The 25,323-nt window shown below is 40.4% G+C and overlaps 1 protein-coding gene across 2 annotated transcripts in view; it reads right to left on the reverse strand.

Moving 5' to 3' along the window:
- CDHR1 (cadherin related family member 1) overlaps positions 1-21,813 on the reverse strand; it is a 68,422-nt gene extending 46,609 nt beyond the window's left edge. For both annotated transcript variants that reach the window (XM_020796830.3, XM_072995071.2), the window contains exons 1-6: positions 21,377-21,813; positions 20,488-20,583; positions 10,399-10,544; positions 8,469-8,519; positions 7,740-7,829; positions 4,951-5,037 (exon numbers count right to left, since the gene is read on the reverse strand). In XM_020796830.3, coding sequence (XP_020652489.3) covers positions 4,951-5,037; positions 7,740-7,829; positions 8,469-8,519; positions 10,399-10,544; positions 20,488-20,583; positions 21,377-21,437 — 531 coding nt within the window. In that variant the 5' untranslated portion in view covers positions 21,438-21,813. The remainder of the gene's footprint in view (positions 1-4,950; positions 5,038-7,739; positions 7,830-8,468; positions 8,520-10,398; positions 10,545-20,487; positions 20,584-21,376) is intronic.
- Between the last annotated feature and the right edge of the window lie 3,510 nt (positions 21,814-25,323).

Here is a 25,323-nt window from a genome sequence, read left to right on the forward strand (position 1 = left end):
TGATTGTCCTTCCACTCTGCATTTGCTAAATAGGAGACTGCCCAAAAGGTTAGCTCCAGAATGGCCATTCTGTGTTGAGACTAGGTCCTTTCATTTACAGGGCAGTCTGGGCTAACAGCCTACAAAGAAAAGCAGAAAGACTGTTTTGGCTGATTCTCCTTTTCCATTGCATTTCCATGCTGCTTTGAAGAGCCGCTCAACCTTTCAGAGCAGCCTTTTAGGAGCTAGAAGGGGAAGCAGCAACCTGCAGGAATTAGCCCTGCAACATTCCTCTGACCTTAACAGAAGAACGGATAGCAGGTCGACATCCAGATTCAATGCAATTCTCATCAGCCCTAGCAAAGCCAATAAGGAGAGAGGTCTGAATTGCAGTCCAGCATCTAGAGTGCCCACAACCCTACATTAGAGGATCTAATTAAAGATGGGTATCCCTGTCCCAGCTGGACCTAATGAGGGTCTGTCCCCCAGACCTGGATTGTCCACTCACATGTCCCAGTGCCACAAAGGTTCTTCTCTTCCCAATAATGGCACCAGGAGCTCCGCTGTTTTCCTGCTTAGCTGGCCACCCCAGGCAGGGGGTGGGAAGACAGGTCTCGCTGCACCATTGCTGAGTGGACAGCTGAGCCGGGAGACAGTAGAGCTCCTGGCGCCATTGGTGGGAAGAGCGGGACCTTCATGGCCCTGAGAGGCATCAGCGGATGGTTCGGTTCCAGGGGCCAGACCCTCATTAGGTCCAGCTGAGACAGGGATATTCATATTCATTTACAAATACAAATATCCTCATCTCTTTTTCTAATTCTAGATGCAGCTCAGTATAGTAAAGGGTTATACATTTATGGAGAAGTTCGTTTTTGACAGATTAAAACACTAGCACATGTAGCATCTCATCTCTGAATCTGTTGAAGTGGGTGATAGACAGATAGCTCAGGTGCATTTTTCTTTTTTCCTAGAGCTAAATGTACACTGATAGGTTTCCTTTTTCTTTCTTTCTTACTCTCAGCTCATTTCTTACTTTCTCACCCTCCTAGCTAGTGGGGCAGATTCACATGACCTTTCTATGACAGAGTTTGTACACAGCAGTTCAAGCATAGTACTAAAAACACATTGAATATGAATAGTATTATCCCTTGTGTGTGTCAGTAGTTGAAAATAATATCCCCAAAGCCTTGGTAAAACTTTGAACACATTTACTGTATAATATATATGGAGAAAAAACTAACAGAGCTTAAAAACATTTGGCTTGATACACACTTGTGTTTGACAGACTTGTAATAGTTTCATGTATCTTCCTTATAAGACCTATCAACAGAGAAGTTATCAGACCAATAGTACAGACTCTGAACAAACAACCATAACAGATCAGACAGACTTTCTAACAGAATAAAAACTGCCACCTCTTATATATCTATCTGGCACTTAACACCCATTGGCTAACACCAGACAAAATCTGATTGGTTAAATAAATTATAATATGTAAACTACACAACTCTAACATTCTTGTGTACACATAAGTATTATTTTTAGTTATTATTTATTTTATTTATAGGCTTCCTTTCTCCCAATAAGGGGACCCAAGGTGGCTCACAATATTAAAAGGAACAGAATTAAAAACATAAGTTAAACATTAAAAATATTTAAACTATATGCTAATTAAAATACAATTGAATAATTAAAAGTAAGCATTCAAAACTATCTTTCCTCTAAAAGGGCATTCATGGATTCAGTCGTGGTTGTTAAAAACTTGCCTGAAGAGATGGGTCTTCAGCTACTGGCAGAAGGATAAAAAGGGAGGGGGCCGACCTGACCTCCTGAGGGAGAGCATTCCATGACCTGGGAGCTGTCACAGAGAAGGCCCTCTCTCGTCTCCCCATTAATTGTACCTGAGCTGGCAATGGGACCAACAGGAGGGCCTCAACTGATGACCCTAAATGCCAAGAAAGACTCATATGAGGAGATACCATTCTTCAGATAATGTGAGTCACACTTATATGTTCCAACAGTAAGGGGGCCTGCACATAACCAGTCCTGGAACCTTCTGCAACTAATTTTGCATCCATTCTCCTATATTATCCATGAATGGGTTTCATAAAGGATATAGACAAACTTTTAATTTGTTACCTAATTATCCTTTTTCAAAAAAGTTGCTCCTTTTCTAGTTAAGCACTAGCCTGCTTCACTCTGCTACCTTAAATATGAAATACGGAGAGTGTTGGCTAGAAACCTTCTTTCTGATAGGTTAACTTTCCAGGAGCCATTCCTATCATGCCTTTCCTCGGACTCCTCCACTTGGTTCTACAATGACTTTGGGTACCATTCTTCACTTATAACCCTCCTCTGTTTCATCATCACTTCTCCCCACGCACACCCATTCACATTGTGAAGCATCCATTGAGGAGAAAAAGTCATGGTGCCATGACTTCTAATTGGCAGCATGAGGACCCTTCCATTTGGAAACTCTCTACATGTAAAACATTTCTGACACAGCAGTGCTTCATTTCACTTAATGCATGAAAGTATTTCTAACCTGCATTTTCGCCCCTAAAACCTGCCCCCAAAGAAGTTCACTTAAAAAAAAATGAAGAAAAGCACCATATACCCAAGAGCTTTTAAAATTAACCAAAGCTCAATCAGTAACACAAAACACAGGGAGAAACTGAAATAAGAAAGAGATGCTCCTCAAACTGAAGCTATAGGCTGGGTGAAATAAGGAGGCCTTAGAAGCTCTTTTCAAAAAAAGAGAGAAAACCTGAAAGTAGCTGACTGGAGGGATTCTATGAGTGGCAGTCCTAAAAAGTAATATTTCCAGGTTCAGGTACAAATCAGAGATAAAAACTGCATTATCTACTTCCTGAATATAAGAATCTGCTTAGAGAGAAATTTCTTTTAAGAGTTTTCCGCAAGAAAGGTGACTACTGCTCTGTTTCCCTTAGCTGTTCACAGTACTTGGTGCAGGGTTTCTCTCCTTTCAGTATTTTTCCCCTCTTAAGAAGATTAGATTTAATCCGATTTAAATATTTGTCCTTTCAAAAGCAGCTACTTGATTAGCGAGCTCTCCTGCATCTAAGGAAACAGAAAAATGAATTGGTCTACCTGAGATTTTTATTCCTTTTAAAAATACACTGTTTGGCTGGAAATCAAAGTTACTCATTTGTAAGATTTTTGTACTGCTAGTTCTTCTGATTCAGATAGCACGGAGCTTTCTTTGCAATGAAGTTATATATTTATTAATATAAGAACTTCAATGGCTTCTTCTCAAGTATTGGTCCCTTTTCTGCACTGTTAATTTACTGAGACACAATAAGAGCTTGGCAGTCCCACATGAATCAAAACTGGGATATAGCCAGGAAACAATGTCTGAACCTACAACAAGTGCACTTTAAAGGCCTTTATCATACATTTAACTTCCTTTGGTGAACAGTATAAAAGTCAAAGAAACTGCAGGCACAAATATATCTACACAGTGGAGAGATATCCCCACTTGGTCTTCCCTTTCCCAGGGAAGGGGAGAGTGGCTTCCTGCACTGTAGAATGAACAGTGGTTGGAACTAGCATGTCAACATCTATTGTTAACAATCACATTAGAAATTTGTTAACCAAAAAACCCAAATTAATTAAATCATTTTTAAAAGAGGAGTGAGTGACTTAGTTTTTATTTTTCCAGAATTAAGTATATCCAGAACCAAGTTAAGGTTAATATTTTTTTCAGAGAAGCTACAGAGTGCAAAGCTGGGAGACCCCTCACAACGGATTGCTCAGAGATGGCAGAGCTCAACGGCTCCTCCTCTTTCTTCCTGAAAAGAGCAAAGAGAGAAAGCTGTTGGAGAAGAGATGTCTGGTCCCCACCAAGCCAGCTGGTGAAAGGGATTCTGATTTCACCAAAATAGTTCTTTGCTCTCTGTTCCCAGCATGAAAACACATTTCAGTCATGACATGGTGGAGAGCTATGAAAGGCAATGTGAGGTACTTAGAGTGCAGAACTATGATGCGGAAGATCCAGGTTCTAGAACCCCCATAGTCAAGAAACTTTGGAGTTGACTTTTGTTTTTAACCTCTCAGTTAACCAGATGTCCTTCACAGTATCTTTGTTTAGATAAACTGAGGAAGAAGAGAGCCGTGGATACTGCTGTGAGGTCACCAGAAGAAAGGTGATGTATACATGTAAATAATGAAAAATTACTAATAAATAAACATTCATTTGAATTCTTACGGGAAAAATGCATATATGCATATTGAAAATTCTGGGCTTAAGTCTATGAAGCTGAAAATGAATAAAAGCACCAGAATCTCCCATTGGGAAGTTCTTCCTAATATTTAGTCAGAATCTCTTTTCTTGTAAATAGAATGCAATGGTTCAGGCCCTACCCTTTGGAACAACAGAATTTTTTTTGCTCCATCTGCCACATGATAGCCCTCCAGATATCTGAAGATGGCTATCTTGTTACCTCTCAATCACCTCTTCTCCAAGTTAACATACCCAACTCCCTCATTTGTTCCTCAATTGCTGGTTTCCTAGACCATTTACCAACATGATTATCTCCTTCTAGACATTTTCCAGCCTTTTAATCCTGTTCTTCTGAAACTTAGTTGCCTAGAGTAATTCACAACTAACAATGTATAGTATTGCCCCTTCCTACTACTGTAACTTTCACATGTCTAAAAAAATCTGAACCAAGATCATGGTATCATACTTACCAGGGTTGCTCAGCTTTGTTTCCACATTATTGTTATTTTAGCATCAACTGAAGGCTTTTTGTTTCTCTTAGGCCTTTTAAGATTTGTTGACTTAGCCTTTGCCATATTAATGGTGATTTTAGCATCTCTGTTTATTCTAGTTATCTTGGCCAGAACTTCCTGGGCAGAATATTTTAAGTGGCCCTCAGCTTCATGAATCTATCAACTTTCTCATACTTTTTTTTCTTGCAATTTCTGGTTCCTTTGAACAATATTTACCTGTAGGAAGTAAGTAATGCTCCCCCCTGAACCTGTGTCTCTGTCCATTGCTTCAATCTTGAATATGCTGCTCCCTGAAGGAGTGTTCTAAGAATGCAAACAGAGAGGATGATCAGGGTTAAGAACAAGAGAAAAAAGAGATACAGAAAAACTGAGACTATGCCTATATATCAGCTGTTTTCTGCTATTCACTGAGCATCAAAATATATAGACTAAAGCTCAGAAAGTACTTCAGGAAAAGTATAGGTAAAGACTATACCATTTGACAGACATGACCTCGGAAGAACACAGGGACCAGTTTCAATGCATTCTCATGGTGATCAATATGAATATGTTTGTGCTCTGAGGTAAAAAAAACTTCTTCCAGTTTTCAGGAGAAAATGATTATGGGCAAATTGATGAGTGCCTGGGCTCCATCAGGATCCTGTCTCCAGATCCTTACAGCAAAAAATAATATCTACGAAGATTTCTTAACTTATGGCAATTCACCTCTAAAAGTTACACTTTTTGCAAAAATGCACAAGAGCATAAATTTCAGCCATTATCATGAAAACAGGTAAGCTTTGCTCAGGTTGCATAGAATAAACTTGCAATCTCTCTTTAAATATTATATCTGTCACTGCATGGCCTTCTTCCTGCATAACTTTGAAACTAGAGATAAGCAGAAATGCTGAGTTCAGAAGAAATACAATGTACACAAATTTTGGTTCCAGATTTCTGTGGAAACGTTGAATATTAACATTCTACACTGGCCTGAAGGAGACAGTTCCATCTTCAGTCTTAGTCCCGAAAGTGATGACTGCAGGAGATTCCTCAGCTTTGGACACGAATGGCTGTTTCCTAGGTCTGAGAACGTGTTTCCAAAAACTCATCTTTCGTCATCTGAGTCCAGGGACAAAATACCATTTGTGATGGAAATTTGCCAATTCCAGTGGGTGGCCCAGGTATTTCCATCTCTGGGTTGATCCCTCAGAAATCTACACTTAAAGTGGAACTGGGTGGTGACTGCCTTTTAAACTCACTAGAAAAGCAACTTGTGGTGCTGACTACATAACCTCCACTGGCCACATTCAGATTTACTCCACCACGGAGGACTGTAGCCATCCTTCAGTCTCGAGAGACTATGGTAACATGCTCTGAATAGACGTCTTGGAACAGCATTGTGGCTGAGAAGGCCAATTCGAGAGTGACAATCCCTTCCACATTGAAGACAAATACAATCTGTCCCCTGTCCAGCTCCCTGGTTTTGCTGGTTTGGGGACTGTCTCTTTGCCTCGGCCTGCTGAATAAGTGTTTCTTCAAATTGGGACAGGTCACAATGCACCACCTGCCTCCAGGCTGAATGCTCGGTGTCAAAGTTTCCCATCTGTTGAGATCCATGCCTAAGGCCTTCAGATCCCGCTTGCACATATCCTTGTATCGCAGCTGTGGTCACCCTCTGAGGCGATTTCCTTGCACTAATTCTCCATATAGCAGATGTTTTGGAATCCGACCATCAGCCATTCTCACGACATACCCAAGGCAACATAGATGGTGCTGTTTCAGTAATGTATACATGCTAAAAGTTCCAGCTTGTTCTAGGACTACTCTATTTGGAACTTTGTCCTGCCAGCTGATAACAAAAATCCATCAGAGGCAACGCATATGGAAGGTGTTCAGCTTCCTCTCCTGCCGTGCACAAAGGGTCCAGGACTCACTGCAGTACAGGAGTGTGCTCAGAATACAGGCTCTATAGACCTGGATCTTGGTATGTGTCATCAGCTTCTTATTGAGCAATACTCTGTGAGTCTAGAGAACATGGTAGCTGCTTTCCCAATGCGTTTATCCAGCTCGACATCTAGGGAGAGAGTGTCAGGGATTGTTGAGCCAAGGTACACAAAGTCATGAACAACCTCCAATTCTTGTGTAGAGATGGTAATAGAGGGATGTGAGTCCATGACTTGTGTTTTCTTCAGGCTGATTGTTAGTCAAAAATCTTGGCAGGCCTTACTAAAATGATTCATTGTTGGTTGTTGTGGGTTTTTCAGGCTTTGGCCGTGTTCCTAACGTTTTGCCAGTCTCTGTGGCCAGCAGAGTGCTGTCCTCTGAAGAGTGCAATCCTCTGAACTGGCGAAACGTTAGGAAGAATAAACTTCAGAACACGGCCAAAGAGCCCAGAAAAACCCACAACAACCATTAGGTCCTGACCATGAAAGCCTTCGCAGATTCATAAGTTGTTGGAGCTCTTCAGCAGAATGGGCAACAACAGCTGCATCATCGGTGAAGAGGAAGTCCTGCATGCATTTCAGCTGGACTTTAGTCTTCATTCTTAATCTAGAGAGATTAAAGAGCTTTCCATCCGATCTAGTCCAGAGATAGATAAACGCCTTCTGTTGCAGTTCCAAAAGTGTGCTTCAGCATGACAGCAAAAAAGATCCCAAACAGGGTCGGTGTGACGACACACCCCTGTTTCACTCTGCTTCGGATGTCAAATGATCTGATGTTGAGCCATCAAAAACTACAGTGCCCTTCATTTCCTCATGGAAGGACCTGGTGATGTTAAGAAGTCAAGGTGGACATCCAATCTTGGGAAGTATTTCAAAAAGGCCATCTCTGCTAACCAAATCAAAGACTTTTGTAAGATCTATGAAGGCCACAAAGAGTGGCTGTTTTTGTCCCCTACATTTCTCTTGCAACTGTCTGAAGGAAAATACCATGCCAATGGTGGATCTATGGTGGACCATGGAGTAACCCTACACAATCTGCTGCCCATTCACAGTTAATCAAGAGAATGAATAAATGTCACTGACCTCTGGGACTTGGACTATGTAAGGTGTGTTGATAAATTCTGGGCTTTCGTCATTAGCATCTGTAACAACGATTCTAACTTTCTCAGCCACCTGAAGTTGAACACAATAAAATTTTACATGAGCACAATGAATTAAAACAAGCTTTGCAAAGTGAATTAAAATGTTCCCACTCTTTGTGAGAAAAGGTGTATCAACATATCAAGGCAACTTGGCCAAAAACACACAAACAAAAACAAACCACCTTTCATGTTTCATTCTCTACACAGCAAAGACTGGCAACTTGCAGCTGTCCAGATGTTACTCAACTGCAATTCCTTCACCATTGGCTATACTAGCTAGACCTAATGAGGGCTACAGTCTATAAACAAATGAAAAATCAAAAGTTGCTACCCAACCCAGTTATATAGGGGTACCAGTGATCTCTCATCTTTTCCATCTTTGAGTGAACCAGTGAATGAAGCAAAAAGACCTGAGTAGGATCAATTTGGAGGGTAGGGAAGAGTATTAGGCTATGTCCCAGGACATGGGTTTCCTAGGGTTGGTTCCAATTTCATATGCTTATCAAGGTGAGCAAAAGGATCTTACAGCAGATCATCAGATAACACAATCTTTTATTTGCAAAATAAGTGTGTGGGAAGCTCATTGTACAGCTTGAGGATTGTAACTATCATTTTCACTGCATAAAATGCTACATGAATAAGAAAGTTTCTTTCCTGTTGAAATACTTACTGTACTTAAGCCATCTGAAATGCTGACAATAACTTCAATCTCATCTTCTCTCTAAAAACAGCAGCAGCAACAACAACAATAAAAAAACAGAAATCAATTGTTGTCATAGATGTTGCATTCTAAGGCTTTTCCAGAATGCAGAAATATCACATTTCTAAAATGTCGCTTACTTAATTTTGAATGTGAGTAGCCGATTAGATCTAATACAAGCATCTGGTTTGGGTATTACATATTTCAAATAAAAAAGTTACAAATAAGTTGAATGTTTGGATCCCCCAGTATTCTTCAGGCATAGGTATTACAAACAGTAGGGGACTGAACCTCAAATTGAAAAAATCTGGCGAAATCTTATGCCCCTACTCTTGAAAGTAGTATGGTTCTTCTGTCTGAAGAAAACTTTCTGAGGAAAAACTAATAGCACAAACCTATAGATATCTAGTTAAACACAAATTGTATTTGTGAATAGGCTTCTATTCACCTCCTTAAAGTAAATATTTTTAAACAAATACATTGTGTTCAACAGAGCTTGTCACCAGATGAAGGTGGTTGAATGCAGTTGTAGTTACTCCTGAGTAAAGAGTGAACTCAGGGGCACATTGACTGTTCAGAATATCTCAAGCAATTTCTGGAATACATGAAATACATTATAAGGGTCACCAACAGCTATGGAGTTTTTAAGAACACTTTTGTTTGTTTGTAGGCATGGATGTGGTTATTAGTACTTCACCATCATCTACTGAGCTGTAACTTTTCCCAGCATAGTCTTGTGACAGTTCAGCAATTGCACAAATGTTGCTTTTGTGCAAACTGATCTCCATGAAGAAAACCAATCCTCTCTTTTGCAACGTTTGTGCAAATGGTGCTATGCTGCATTACTACACTAGTGTTCCACCCAGTAAAACCTCAACAGGACACTGACTATTATGTTTATTTAGCCAAAACCTTGTTAAGTTACACCTGTGAAAGGTTAATGATATCACTGGAAGAGGGAGATTTTTCAATTAAAGACTTCCTCTTTCTGTCCTGCAGCTTATCCCATTCACAAGCAATATGTTTAATTATGTGGAAGCTGTGGGAACTATGAACTGAAGGAGGAAGTCTTTAATCACCAAAAATCTCTCCCTGCTGATGACACCTTCACCCTTCCACAGATAAGTTACACAACAATTTTGGCCCATATATAACATGGTATATTTCAGCAGTTCCATAAACAATGTAGGCAGCTGGCAACAAAGCAAAAGAACCCAGTCAATAATATTTCACTAAAAATGAATTAAAAATAAAGCAATTACTTTTTTTAAAAGTACAGTTGTTTGTCAGAGGTACAGTCCTGTAAAAATGGATACAACCATTGTAATGAACTCATTTTGTACTCTACATTGCGTTTAGGCATCCTTCAGTCTCGAGAGACTATGGTAACGTGCTCTGTATGGAGGACTTGGAACAGCATCTAGTGTGGCTGAGGAGGTCAATTTGAGAGTGACAATCCCTTCCACACTGAAGACAAATACAATCTCTCCCCTGTCCAGCTCCCTGATTTTGCTGCTTTTGTTCCCTACAAAGGATGCTCCATATAACTGGTAATCTTATGAATGGCAGAGAATGGCCTAAGTTTTCACTGCAGGCAATAAATACTGTGTCTGGGCTATACCTTTCAAGACCTCGGGCAGGGTAATTACATATATACAGTATTTATAACTAAATATTCCTTATGAGACATAAATTACCTATGCAGAGTAAGACTAATTTTTTCTTTGAAGAAATGTTTTTGTATGGAAGAGCATCTGGTCATGGGAGTTCCCCCCCCACCTTGAAATTTTAAGAAGTACAGTCTAAATAGTGGGTTACCACCACTAGAGAACTGCCATACAAAAACTGTTTTGAAACTTAGCATTGTACTACAAACAACTTTTGTTCTGTCACACCATACCTCTCGGTCAAGTTCCTCAATCAGTGTAACATTTCCGTAATTTTCATCAACAGCAAAGTAGCTTCTTGATCCAGCTTCAAAGGTCATGCCATAGGTTACTGGATCCCCTTCTGGATCCGTTCCATTCAGAGTATATACATGAGTACCTGCAAAAGACAGATTTGGACATGTTCCTCTAGAAAATTTTGGCAGATTTTTGTGTCAGAAGGTATGTCAAAAGTCAATATGATTTTGTTATAGGAATAGCCACTTTTAATTAAGTTCACTTTTTGTAAATGGCCCTGTAAGTTCCAGGTAGTGTGTATATAAAAAATTACTCCTATGTCACTGAGCTAAGATAACTCCAGAACTTTTGCTCAGTTTGAAATTTTAATCAAAATGATTTTGCTTGATCTAAAAGCACCTGATTCATTGCATTCTTGCATCCTTGGGCTGCTCAATAGTCAGGTAAAATGAAGCGGTTGAGTCCTCAAATGGTATAAGATACTGAACCAGCGATTCTCATGCGTTTATCATCCTACTTTGGACATCAAGACCCAGAATGTCTAACTATTGGTCATACTGGGTGTTGGTTCTGGGAGCTCTTGTCTAAAATACTTGGAGAAGCAAAGATGGGGAGCCACTAGACTGAATCACCTTAGCTATACAGGTATGCCCATATGGGGTGGATAAATGGTAATGACATTTTAATGCTTCTTTGTGCCCCTTCCCCAGTATTTAGCATTGCTGGCAGGGACTTGAGCTAGAACCTCTCCTTCTTCTGTGTTGTTTTTAAATATCAGTAAACAAGTGTTTTAAAATGCTGGGGTGGGCTAAGTATTCCTCAGCTACGATCCACTCTACCACCTCATTTTGTAGGTGCATAGGATCTATCCCCAGGACAGAACTTTGCTGAATGAAAAAGAGATCTTTGTATTCTCTTTTACATCCAGCAGTATGAAAGACAGTGGCTGCAACCGTTTTTTTAGATACCGTGAAAAGAAAAGATACCAGTGTTTTTGTTACCCAGTTCAGGAGAGGGAAGAACTAAAGAGGAAGTGTAAAAAAAAGGCATGCTTCTTATTTGTCTGACAATGTTCAAAGAAGCTCGGCTGAACTGCTATCTTATCCTCAGTAGCTCTGATGTCAGTGGAGTGGTGAATCCATTTTCTTCAACAGAGCTTTAAGCGAGCTATTCAAGATGTTCAAATTACTCTGAAAGTAGAATTCAGCACCTTGGACAGTTCTGAAGTGCTCAAACTAGATCTGATTTTTGGAATAGAGCTCCTAGAATTCTCCAAGCCCAGTGGCATAGCCACATTGCTAGCAGAATTCTGGCAGTTGTTGTTAAAAAACACAAGCCTCCATACCTCTAGTTCAGACTGAAACCCAGAGTGGATTCACTGCTCTACTGACTTTGGAACCACCACTACCCAGACTCAGATTCATCAGAGGAAATTGGCATGTCTTCCCTAATATTAATTAGGAATTTACCTAAATTCTTCTGAAATGACTAGGAAGGCCTCAAGTTTTTCTGTCTTAGCCATTCCATCTGCTCCAAACCAAGAGCCTTTTCTTTTGCTCTCAAAGGAACTTACAGAACCATTCAATCCTATAGTAGTGCAAATGATACTTGTGGATATAGAAATGATGGGGGAGGGGAAGTTTGCTAAGTGCCCAACCCTACAGATTATGGGGTGAAGTGTGGTGGATTCCTAGTGTCATCTTTGGAAATCTTGTTTCCCACCCCAGTATGACTATAGAGAGCCATCCATTTGTTGAAGCTGTGTGTGTATGTAAAAACAAAAGGGCAAAGTCAGAGTTGTGAGGGAGCAACATTCACTGGGGATTCCCCCCCGCCTCAATTTCTGTTTCCTTTGAAATGTTGTTCAAATGAGTGAACAACATTTCAAAATCACAAAGGATGACCTAGGCTATTATCCTGATCCCCTGCTGGTGTCCTATTTCCATCCAGCAACTGAATTTTGCCTCTGCAAGATTTGATCTCCATATCCTCCACTCAAATGAATGGAGCAAAGACAGACATCAAACAACAACACTGTGAGACTTGCTTTCCTGACCACCTGGATTTTGAACACTTAACAACAACAACAAAAGAGTGGAAGCCTCATGCTTTGCTGGCCTTGTGTTGTCTTAACCTCCTAGGGTCAAATCCAGGCCAGGCTTGGCTGAACTCCTGCATCATTCCAGCACAGAAATCCATAATAGCAGCGGGAAATTGTAAGGACTACAGACCAGTCCTATTGGAGTGCAATTGCAAGGGTACAATCAGATCAGGCTTTCAGATTGCCTTGGAACACACTGGGGGGGTATTGTTTTGCTGGGTGTTCTCTCTCTTAAAACAACCCTTTTGTGCACACAGGAATCACTCCAGCTGAGGTCCAAAAGAAAGTAAACTTGCTGCTGGACCAGAATGGCATGAAGTTGAGTTAGGCTGGTTCTCAATTTCCTGCATTTCACCAGAAAATAGTTCAAACTGGACTGTGCTACAAGTAATATAGAATTCAAGCTATATCTCCATCTGATCACACTCCAAATGTGTTCAGTAAAATTAGCTGTCATAAAAGGTTATGGCCACCCTGAACTGATTTCATATCCATTTTCTCCTTCCAGGGAACTAAGAATTTCTAACAGAGAATTCTCTGCCTCCTCAACAAATGGTTATTCTCAAGATTCCTTACAGGATTTTCCAGAACAATTAAACAGGAATATCTGAATTCAAGCTTCTATGGAAGAAATTAGACAAGGATATGGATATATTAAATGACTGACAAAAGAATTAGACCTGCTTATAGTTAAATCATTTGACTCGGCCTCTTTGATTTTAGGAAGCTACTGTACATATGATGCAGGATCTGGTGATTTGTTTGCAAATTCTACCCAAATCTTGCACAGCAGTAGCAAATGTTTACCAGGGCTGCATTTGAGGGGCCCGCAGTGCAATGATAAATAACCTATGGTTGAAATCAGCATGAAATATTAAACTTCATGTCCTTTTGGAGAGCAAGGGTGTCATTTAAACACTTAGCAGAAGAAATCCACTTTTTTTTCTTGCCTCTTGGTAACCAAGCTGATACCCAAATATCTACAGATGTTTTACTGGCGGTACAATTGCTAGAATGTTAATAAAGCATTAAAAACAGAGGGCTTTATGGCTTTGTTTCCAGATCAGACACTGAGTGACTGGCTGATATTTTTTACACCCTTCCCAGCACTGACTCTCCATATCATTAACACCCTGGGAACACTTCCCAGCACAGAATTAACACCAATTAAAAAAATCTATCCTTGGCATTTCTGCCTCCTCTTGCTAAAACAGAAAAGTGAATTAGAATACTGCCTTATCTTTATGAGCACAACCAAATGCAAGCACAAGGAAACACAGCCGACTTCATCGGGGGGGGGGGGGCAGAAGAATCTCTTCCTCCCAGCCATCAGTAAGTGCATAATTGTGCTGAAACTTAATCCTGGCATAAATCCACCCGCATACCCAATATATCAAGGCTACAATGGGAGCAATAAAGCTTTGGATGAAAGGTGTAAGAAGGCAGAAATTGCAAGCAAGTGGGAAGGGAGATGGAAACAGAGTAAGGATGATAAACTGGCAGATTGAGATGGGCTCTATCTGGCCCCAGAGACTTCCTATTTGGCTTCTCCTACAGCAGACCTGGGCAAAATGTGGCCCTTCAAATGTTGCTGAACTGCAGCTCCCAGCAGCCAATAGTGAGGAGTGTTGGGATTTGCAGTTCAACAACATCTGGAGGGCCGCACTTTGCCCAGGTCTGTCGTACAGTCTCTAGGGGCTCCTTCCCCAGCTGGTAATGTGAGAGCTGAGTGAAGCCATCTGTTTGTATGTGGAATGGGACCAGCCCCTCTGAATCCTTTTCCAGTGGATCCCACAGGTCTCGGCACTTTTCCTCAAGGCAGGTGAAATTCCCAAGAAGCTGTTGGAGGCTGGAATTTATCCCATTAGGCTTCAGAGAAGGGTGCCATGTTAAATTCTTTTCCTAGCTGCCATCCTCCTCCTCCTCCTGATTGAACTCTATGTGCAGAGAGAGCACTTTTATCATGCTCTCAGAACTATACGGTAGCCATAGACAAATGGCCAGGCAGGAGATCCAGAATCCGGGTTCTTCTAAAACAAAATCTAGATCAAAGGTCTTTTAATGGAATTTTTGTAAAGAATAAAAGGCAAATTAAAAGATAAGCTTGATTGAATGAGAGGAAATTAAATGGTTGCAATATCATGAAACACAATGCAAGAAGCAGGCTTTTGGACATTGGCAGAGAAAATACATACAAGAAAACAAAACTGCGATAAGAGCTGTGTTTCTCCTTTTCTCTCCTCCTGCACTTAACTTTCCCTGCTAGCACTCAGGCCAGCTACCTTCACTAGCCTAACTCCTTAAATGCCATTCTCAAGTCTATGCTCACTTAACTCCTGACTTCTAAGCGTAACACTTTTTCTACCTTCTAACATCAAAGTCACTCTCTGTTCACAAAAGCTTTCATGGCCAGGATCTAATAGTTGTTGTGGGTTTTCCGGGCTCTTTGGCCGTGTTCTGAAGGTTGTTCTTCCTGACATTTCGCCAGACTCTGTGGCCGGCATCTTCAGAGAATAGGAGTCAGAACGCAGAACACAGAGTGCTACTCCAGTCCTCTGAAGATGCCCGCCACAGAGACTGGCAAAACGTTAGGAAGAACAACCTTCAGAACATGGTCAAAGAGCCCGAAAAACCCACAACAATCACTCTCTGTTGTTTCATTTGTGAAATCTCCAGACCTGAGGTCTGGGCATGGCTCCTTTTTGATCTGAGACTTAATCCCTCTGATGACCCATTTCAACCCTGAATAGTTTCCTTCCCTGTTCAGGTGTGATGTTTGTCTGCTAGGACTGTACACCAGAGCTTCCTCCCAGGACCATTTGGCATATCTGCATATCACAACCTCTTGACAATGCTCCCAGCCAGCCAGGTTGTTTGCATGTTCTTTGTAATGTCTGATCTGGGACGTCCTTTTGCTGTCCATGAGAAATAACCTTCAGCTAAGACAAATCTTGATCCAGAAATTGAGGAATCAAATTATTTTTGTACATTTTGTGTGTTTGTGTACATCATACCCATTTTCCAAAAGTATGGATGTTCATCTGGGCAACCACACTGGCTCCCAACATATTCACCTCAAGCCAGTGCAGTAATTCTCCCAAGAATGGTTCCCTACCTCTGCGTTACAACAACCCTGCAAAGTAGGCCGGCATGTTGAAGGTAAGGGTCTGAGGCAAAAGAAAGTGACTTCCTAAAGAGTCTCATCTGATGGGATTTTAGGGGCCAGCTGCTTCCAGAGGATTAAGGTCTACTGGAGAAACTGTGCAAGGCAAAGAGCTAAATCTCCTCAATGGCTGTTCTTCAAAAATTGGGGGAAAGGACTGGAAGGGAAAGCGAATGGGAAATTTGTAGTCTAAACTGAAGGATCTGGAAAATGCCAGAGTAGGGAAGCCAACTTAAACTAAAAAAAGCATCAAAGTAAAGAAATAAACAATGCTGGATGTTGCTACATAGAATGGTATCAACTGTAATAACACATGCCATTTTAGGAGTCTTCCTTTAAAACCAATAACAATATTTAATATACTATTTTGCTTATTTAATTAAACATTTGATCCTCTAGTGCTAATCAAAACTAAATTAGATTTTTGATTCCTCTCACTAAAAATCTTAATCAACTGGTCCCTTTACAATAATTTTCTAAGTGTTTCCTTTTTCTCTTTTTGTTGTTGCAATCTGTAGTTCAAAAGCATAATGGCAGCCCTGTTGCTCCTTCCACCATGATGGTGTGTCTCCATGACACAGTAAGAGTGGCTTGATTCCACTTTAAGAGCCACAGTTCCATCCTGCAGATTCCTGTGAACTGTAGTTCAATGAAATATTTAGAATTTTCTGTCAGAGAGCTCCTTGAACTACAGCAGAGAACTCTAAGCACCTCAGCAAACTACAGATTCCAGGACTCCATAGGATAGAGTGATGGCCATTTTAAATTTGAATCAAATTGCTATAGTGTAGATCCATTCTCAGATTCAGCATTAGCACTCATCTTGACTTCTTCTATATCCTCCCCATAATTACTTCACAGAGCTATGACATATTTCAGGCTTGGGGTGTTGCTATTTTTCACCTTGGGGATATCCTACAACCGCTGACCTTGAAAGAACCTTATTTGTTATTAAGAGGTGTTATTCTTGTTAGCTGCTACCTTGGGGGGCTGATGTCAAGCAGAAAGGTAGGATATACATAATTATTCTAAATAAAATGAGTAGATATATCATAAATGAATATAATTCTGTGAGGGACCTCTGTTTATAGGCATGGCATGTCTATCTGTGCATGTTGGGAAAGTGGGGGGGCGGGGCGGGGGAGAATGGTAGCCTATAGACTCCTGGGTCACAAATGGCTGCTGCACATATAAATTTTGTTTCCAATTGCTCCCATTTAATTCCCTCTTTTAAAAAAACCCCACACTATCCACTCCTCATTGAACTTGGGAGAATCATTTAAATCAGTATTACAATGGGAAAAAGTAGGACATCAGCAGGAACAGGAACCCACTGGGCTACTCCACACTTCCTAGAAGTTTGTCTGCCCACCATTTTCTGTACTGACTGCCTCAAAATATTTGGTGTAAGAATGAAACGTGCCTCCAATATTAATATAAGATGGGCGGATGTTTTGGAATTCCGTTGTTTAAGAGTCATAATTCTAAGTGTAATTATCACCACAATAGGAGGGTGTTAGATTACTGGTTCTCAAAAATGTAACATACCTTCATTAGATCTTCTCAGTGGTCCTTTTTAAAGAGATTTATATATTGGTAATCATGAGTGGAGGGAAGCTTGATTCCTTCTTCAGGAGTACAACATTTGTTGGCTGGATCAATAGAAAGCAACGGCCAGCATCTTTTGCAGAAATATGGAGTGGAAGGACAATTGCATAAACAATGCCCCCACTCAGGCTAGACCTCCTATTGTAGGACCAGCTGTGTGTCTGATCTCTCAAACAGTGTGAAAACAGCCAGGTGGGATTTCCCTTTTGTTGTGGATGTCCCCAGTAGTATACTAGCCAACATATTGAGCCACTGATCTTTACCATTAAATACAGCTATCCTCTATTTAGATGTTACCTGGATTATACTCTGGTACAGCTCACAGAATATATGGGGTGAAATGATTGTGTTCTGTGGCTGCAAAGTGTGCTGTAGCTGTCCAGCATACCAGTGTGTCTTGTCACAAATGTAATGATCCATATTTCTGCTCTTTCTATATATTTTTACATTCTGTTACTGTTAGCTAGAGAAGGACCGTCCTGTGAGTGAAAGGATGTTGCAATGCTATGTAACCAACCAGAATTAGCTATACATCATCATAAGGGAGAACAAAGATCATGGTCATCGCAAGATGGTGACAAGGATAAAGCTGGTGTTCCCTTGGTAGCAAGGTGAGCCTCCCCATATATCCTTTGTTGCAATGTGTTTGGAAGCCGCCTAGAGTGGTCGTAAGACCAGATAGGTGGGATATAAATGAATGAATGAATGAATGAATGAATGAATGAATGAATGAATGAATGAATGAATGAATGAATGAATGAATGAATAAATAAATAAATAAATAAATAAATAAATAAATAAATAAATAAATGGCTTCATGAAGAGAGGGAGGCTACATATTTGTAAAGGAATGGTAGGGATGTGTTCCTTGATCCCACACAATGGGTGAACTCTTGTACTCGGGTTTTCCAAATTAAAAGGGGAACTTTGCTTCACAATTCATACACAAAGCTGCAGAACTGGGGTACGTGTTGCTCACTTCTAGTTTTAAAGCCTTTTCACCCACCTCCATGATTTGTCTAGCTGACTTACATATGTAAATAAATCATCAAAAATCTAACCCTACAGATACAACTTTTGAATTTCCTCAGATCACCTCAGACACAGTAATAGTCCTTAAACAATCAGCACAGCATGAGAAAACCTTCAGGATACAGCAGAACTTGGACCAATACCTATGCTGCCTGTTGAATTCTGGGGGTTGTAGCAAAGAGAAAGGGTAATGCTTCCAAGCTCTGCCAATGAGGCCATACATTCAGCTGCCATTCCCTACCAGACTCATCTCACATAATTCAACTGTCTCCAAACACAGTTTTTTTTTCTCTCTCTCTAAAGAAAGCTAAGGTTCTTCATCAGGACAAATATCTTTACTCATCAATAGCTAGCACTACATTTTAAAGTTTTAGCCTTTGCCCCTCCATTCCCTTTAAATTAACACTGCAGGTGGCAAGGGGGGGAGATAAAAGAGGGGTAGAGTACAGTGCACTTGGGGATCAGATCACATAGTAAGGCAAACGGGAATTTCTTCCTCTTACAACACGATCCTTCCAGGAAGGCAAATCTTTCAGTGTCACATGGCTGGGACATCAAACATGAAAAAGTCATTCTCTCCCAACTGACCAAACACAAAACAATAGCAAGCTGATCCGTGAAATGTGGATTAAGACACCTTCCTGTCTGAATAAACAGTCTTTTGCTCTGAAGTGCTCTGTTCCTAGATATGGAATCAGTGACTTGTTGAGTAAAGCCTTTAAATAAGAAACACACATAGAATTTGAATTTTGGCTGTTTTTTTAAAAAAAGCATACCATCAATGGCTACATTAAAAAGAAAAGGAAGCTTGAATGAGAGGGATGTTTACGCTAGTGGACTGGTGGCGCTGTGGGCTAAACCGCAGAAGCCTGTGCTGCAGGGTCAGAAGACCAAGCAGTCGTAAGATCGAATCCACACGACGGAATGAGCACCCGTCGCCTGTCCCAGCTCCCGCCAACCTAGCGGTTCGAAAGCATGCAAATGCGAGTAGATAAATAGGTACCATCTCGGTGGGAAGGTAAACAGCGTTCCGTGTCTAAATTACACTGGCCATGTGACCACGGAAAGATTGTCTTCGGACAAACGCTGGCTCTATGGCTTGAAAAGCAGGATGAGCACCGCCCCCTAGAGTCGGACACGACTGGACAAAAATTGTCAAGGGGAACCTTTACCTTTACTTTATTTATTTATTATTGGATTTTTATCCCGCCCTTCTAGAGAGGAGTCTACTTAGGGCGGCTTACAATATATTACACACAAAACCAGACTTAAAAACAACAATTAAAAGCTACAATAATAATATAATCAAGATGGGAGAGTGAACGGCAGAAACCAAGAAAAATAAAAATCAAGTATTGGCAGGAGGGAAGGCCTGTCTAAAGAGCCAAGTTTTTAATTGGCTCTTAAAAACACCCAGCGAGGGTGCCAGGCAGATCTCGGGTGGCCAGCTGTTCCAAAGTCAAGGGGCACATGACAAGATATTGGGGGGGGCAAGCAGTGCATGTAGGAAGGGGCTCAGGTAGTATTGTTTCAGAGATGCTGAGAGATGCTTCATCATGAGAAGGAAAACTGGTGAATGGTGGCTCTAGTAGCATTGATGAAGCAATCTGGGCAGACAAACCAGGGAATGACGGTATAGTGGGATTGAAATTCAGCACAGGTTCCTTTACAAACAGGCAAAAGTAAATGCTGAATGTGGCCACAGCACATCCGATAAAAGGGTGTGTGGCCTGACAACTCACAACCCATTTGACTTCAATGTCCCTGCCTGCATTAAACATCGTGTGTGTTATATGCATGGGACAGATTAAGATACCTGGTCTATCAAAGACGCCCCAGGAATAAGATGCTGCATACACATCAAATGCAGAAGCAAATAGGCATGCTGTCGCTCGTTAACACTAGTTCATCCACTGAATTGACTAGGTGGCATCATTTGTTGTGCACAGCTATGGATGAGATGGATGTGAGAATGTATGTGTGCATTTGCATACCTACCGACAAATGATCATTATAGGAACAATCCTTTTGACTAATTTAGTTCTTAACAGCCTCATGCCCAAAACTAAGAAGACCTTTGGAGGACACCGTCACTATAAACCTGTCTGTGGCTTTTTTTTTGAGCCCCATAATAAAAACAAAGAGCTATTTATAAACAACAATATGTGCTGTGCTACTAACCCACGGCTGTATCTTCAGAAAGGCTGAGGAGGGCCATGTTCCCGTTGGTACTGCTGGCGCCATTGTCAAAGAAGTAAGGAGCATAATTGGCTTGAACTGCAAATCAAAAAGAGAAGAAAACCCAGAAGCAAATAATCTGTAAATCACAAGCGGATGTACTGCTTACCTGCCTTTTCTGAGTACAAAGCAACAATCAAACCCCCACAGGAATAATCAGAGTTCATAACACATCCAGTTATGCTAATTGATCTCATCTACCTTTTAGAATATTGATGGGCACCTTAAAGATGTCTTGTACTATGTTCTTAACAATCCCAATGGCTATGAATTCATTAACATATTATAAACATGCATATATCTCTAAAGTGCAGAACAGGAGTTCAGGAACAACCCAGTATACATTCCAAGGAGTTCCACTTGTTCAGTTAACAGTCATAAAATGCTCTCTTACTGTACATCCCTGCCATACATTTTGATTAACTCATTCGACCTCCAGGCAATCCCTAACTAATCTAAACAATATTCTAAACATGTTGAATATTTTTAAAATATATATTTTATACAGGGATGCCTATCAAGAAGCCGTAATGAAATAATTACTTACTTGCTGCAAGAGAACAGCAAAGTTCACAGAAAATAAAAAAAATAAAAAATAAAATTAGTTACATTCTAATCACAGATCAGGTTAAAAAAAAAAAGATCAGCCCATTTGAAGCTGCCAATATGCAAACAGGGGAAGGGGATCATGAAGGGAGGGGATGTTACAAGTAATGTTTATACAGTTATTGGAAAAAAAGTTGCAAGGCCGCATTACCAAAGATTACTACAAAAGCTTAAGCGTATTGCTTCTGTTGTACTATTAGTAGCCGAGGGGGGTTGATGTACTTACCCAGGCAAATATGCATCAAATTGAGAAATAAAGGTGGGGGAAGGTGCCACATTTGGTTCATCTCACCAAAGTGAAGGTCCGTTTCTTCTTACTTCAAGAAAATGGGGGAGGGAGAAAGGTTCCAGGACCCCAGCAAAAGTTGTCCTTCAGACCTGTGTGGTGAGGAGCTGCGCATGAAGAGGCAGGAACAGATGTTAAGATGTTAAGTGGATGACATCTGAGGAATTTAAAGGCGCTCCTTCCTTCCACCTAATTAGACCAATTACTTTGCAGGGAGCTGTGGGACTCATTTCTGAGAGAGAGAGAGAGAGAGAGAGAGCTGGAAGGAAGCAGCATTGCTCTCTGCTGGGGTTTCTATCGATTGTACTAAGCTTATATCGCCTGACTAAACACCCTCAAAATCTGGGGAAAACAAGGTAATATGAAGATTTCAACATTTCTCTTCTTCTTCATCCTCCTCCTCAATGCCATTTTCTTCTTTTCTCTCCTCAGAAATGAAAAATTTCAGCTAATTGCCACCGCGGCTCTACACATAGTTTTATGTTCCTTGAAACACTTAAGAAACAAATTCTCAAATGTACGCCAACTTCCTGCAAATTTACAGAATGAGCATGTAACATTTTTCATCATTGGGGAATCAGTGCATGAAATACTGAAGTCAATGTATTGAAGAGAAACCAATCAAATATTCATTTACCTAGAGGGTTGTTTTTATTATGTTATTTTATTATGTATTCAAGGATGACTTTCTATATGTTTTAATGCTTCAGTGAAAAGTCAACAAATTTTACAACCAACATAGATAGCCTCCCTTAAGTAATTACACAGGGATTCTAATTGCATTTTTTTGTTTTATTGATTTAAAACTGGAGAGAATTTAAAATATGCTTTTGAAGGACTAAAGTAACAGAGTTCATTCAAACAAAGAAAAAAAAATCCAAAAAACATATTTTTAAGTTTTACGTACAGCTTGCAAAACAAAGTCTAATACATGATAGTTAATTGTTGCCTTTTTAAAATCGCACATATTTATAATCTGATTGTGGGCATAAATTGCCTACTGATTGTGGGCATAAATTGGGCTCTCTAGATCTGGATTCACATGATAACCCAACAAAACATGAACATAGCAATTGCATTTAACCAGACTAATGCCATGTATTCTTTTCTATTTCTCTAGATTTCCAATTAAATTATGTTTACCAAGGACAAACTGATTTTTTTTCCTGTTTGCTTTCAATTTTCCCAACAGATATGTTACACTGGAATAGAACCAGCAAAATATTACAATCTGAGTCCAAGCTATTAAAGTCCGTAGTCACGATGCTGGAAAAAAAACCCTACCATCTCAAACGTTCCCTTCAGAGAGTTTTTGATCTCCTCCATGTTTAAGAAGAATTTTGGTCAGTCACCCTATGACTATGCAGGGCCTTCAGACTTTCATAAATCTGCCAACGTTTAGTATCAATTTTCTGGACTGTAGTAACCATTCAGCTCTTTGTTTTTGTGGTTATTACCTAGAGAAAGAAAATGGAACATTCAAGCTCAGATGTAGTACACTCAAATGTTGCATACTGAAGACAAAAAAAGTTAGAGGAGTCCATTATTTGTTTGTTTGTTTGTTTGTTTGTTTATTGTCAATCTAGTTGGATGTTGCTGCTCTAGGCAGTTTTCAGCAAATTCACACACATACACACCATGCCATGCCCAAAAGTAAAAAAAAAAATATTAACAGGAAAAACCCTGGAGTACAACAAAATTAAAATTCAGACATAATGGGTTGCAAGTCTATATGATGCAATGTTTCCTGAACTCTGGTACTACCAGAATTACCATGTGACAGGGTGTCAGCTGTTGTTTCAGGAATCAGCTATGTTTCCTCTGATCTTCAGATGGAAAGACAGATCTCAAGCTAAATGGCACTAGAGGAAGAAGTTGGCATTTTTAAAAAATCTTTGAGGTGTCTTTAATGCAATGGTGGGTAATTTTCAGGAACCAGTTTTCTGCCCCAGGGTCTTCTGGGTGCTTCATATGAAAATAGGACTTGTAGGAAAAGAAAATAATACCAAGAAACGTGTAAGGCAGCAGGAAAAAGGATGGAACATAAGCTGGAACGACTTAATCAAGGAAGCGACGATCTTGAGTTTACAAGGGCTGGAAACAACAAGGCCTTTTTGAGACCACTAATTCATAGGGTTGCCATACATCGGAAGTGACTTGATGGTATGGAAAAGGATAGCAGGGATCCTCTGGGAGTGATACCATGTTCAAACCACAACAAGCAAGCAAACAAACACCCACACCCAAGTTGCCGTCAAACATTTACTTCTAGTTTTGAACAACTGACATTTGGGGACTAAAACAGTACTGGGTGTGTGTGTGTTTCAAGCTATTTAAAAGGTAACGTATTGCTCTTGGAAACTCCCAAAAGCAGCAATTTGTAATTTTTTTGGCTGGGATTTAAAAAAACAAAATCTTTTTTTTATTATTTTTTTTTATGGATAGTCCTGGGAGACGGGAGCTGCAAAAGCAGTATTTGGGGCATAATCAACTCCTAAGCTGCATTTTGCTCAACCCTGTTTTAAAGCCTGAGTAACCTTCTCCACTCATTCCCAGCTGGCACAAGGGCTTGTTTCTGTTGTTCTTTTTTCTGTCCCAACTCTTGCCTGCCTAACCTCTATGACATCACAAGGACCCGCCCCTTCTGGTCTCCCATTTTGGCCCTGAAATCTCAGAGTGAAAAGCAACTGACTTGGAAACTGCAATGTTACAGATGCATACAAAGTGTCTGCTTAAATGTTCTTCCTTTAAAATTATCTCCTTGCCTAAACAGAAGTTGTTGTTTAGTCGTTAAGTGATGTCCGACTCTTCATGACCCCATGGACCAGAGCATGCCAGGCCCTCCTGTCTTCCACTGCCTCCTGGAGTTGGGTCAAATTCATGCTGGTCGCACTCATGACACTATCCTGCCATCTCGTCCTCTGTCGTCCCCTTCTCCTCTTGCCTTTACACTTTCCCAACATCAGGGTCTTTTCCAGGGAGTCTTCTCTTCTCATGAGATGGCCAAAGTATTGGAGCCTCAGCTTCAGGATCTGTCGTTCCAGTGAGCACTCAGGGTTGATTTCCTTCAGAATGGATAGGTTTGTTCTCTTTGCAGTACAGGGGACTCTCAAGAGTCCCCTCCAGCACCAAAATTAAAATAAACAGAAGTAGCATGTTGAAATCTAAGGTTCTAGGTTACTACCTGGCTGCACTACTGTTGCTACACACAGCCATATCATACCCTCTTTATTTTCTTTCTGATGGGGTGCAGTCGAGAAAATGTAGATTCACAGAATAAGACCATACATGGATAAGATCTTCTGCTGTGATGGCAGGTTGTGTGTATCCCACTCCAGCCTGCCCTTTAAGCAGTTATGTAGCACAGGGCTTGGTGAAAGATTATTACTCACATTAAGGAAGAGAATTACCCCAGCTTCCATTTCAGTGCAGGGCGGATCATCTGAATATGGTCTACTTTGCAACACTGTTGTTTGCTTAAGAGAAACAATGTCCTGTATCTCACTGGCACCCAAAGCCCACAAAATGTTGGTGCTTATTTTTCTTTCTAACCTGCTCTCTCTGTGTCACACCTGCACTGAGAGGTGTTAAAAACAAAGGAAGGAAGCATAATAACTCAAATTTCACCTTCATACTTGAATGCAAACTGTATTTGACAAAATATCACTTGTTAACACCACGGTAGATTTAAATAGGACTGAGAATTATTGACAGAAAACCAAAAGCACAAGCAAATGCCACTCTCACAGTGCTGGAAAAAAATCCTCCTTCACACTCAGTGTGCTAAAAAAATAAGGCAGAAAGAACACCCACCTACCATTTAATGGCAATTTAGACTTTTCCTAGGACACCTTGATTTTCTACTTCTTCAATATTAAAAGTTTAGG

This window comes from Pogona vitticeps, chromosome 3 (assembly GCF_051106095.1).
Source record: "Pogona vitticeps strain Pit_001003342236 chromosome 3, PviZW2.1, whole genome shotgun sequence".
Classification (NCBI taxonomy): domain Eukaryota; kingdom Metazoa; phylum Chordata; class Lepidosauria; order Squamata; family Agamidae; genus Pogona; species Pogona vitticeps.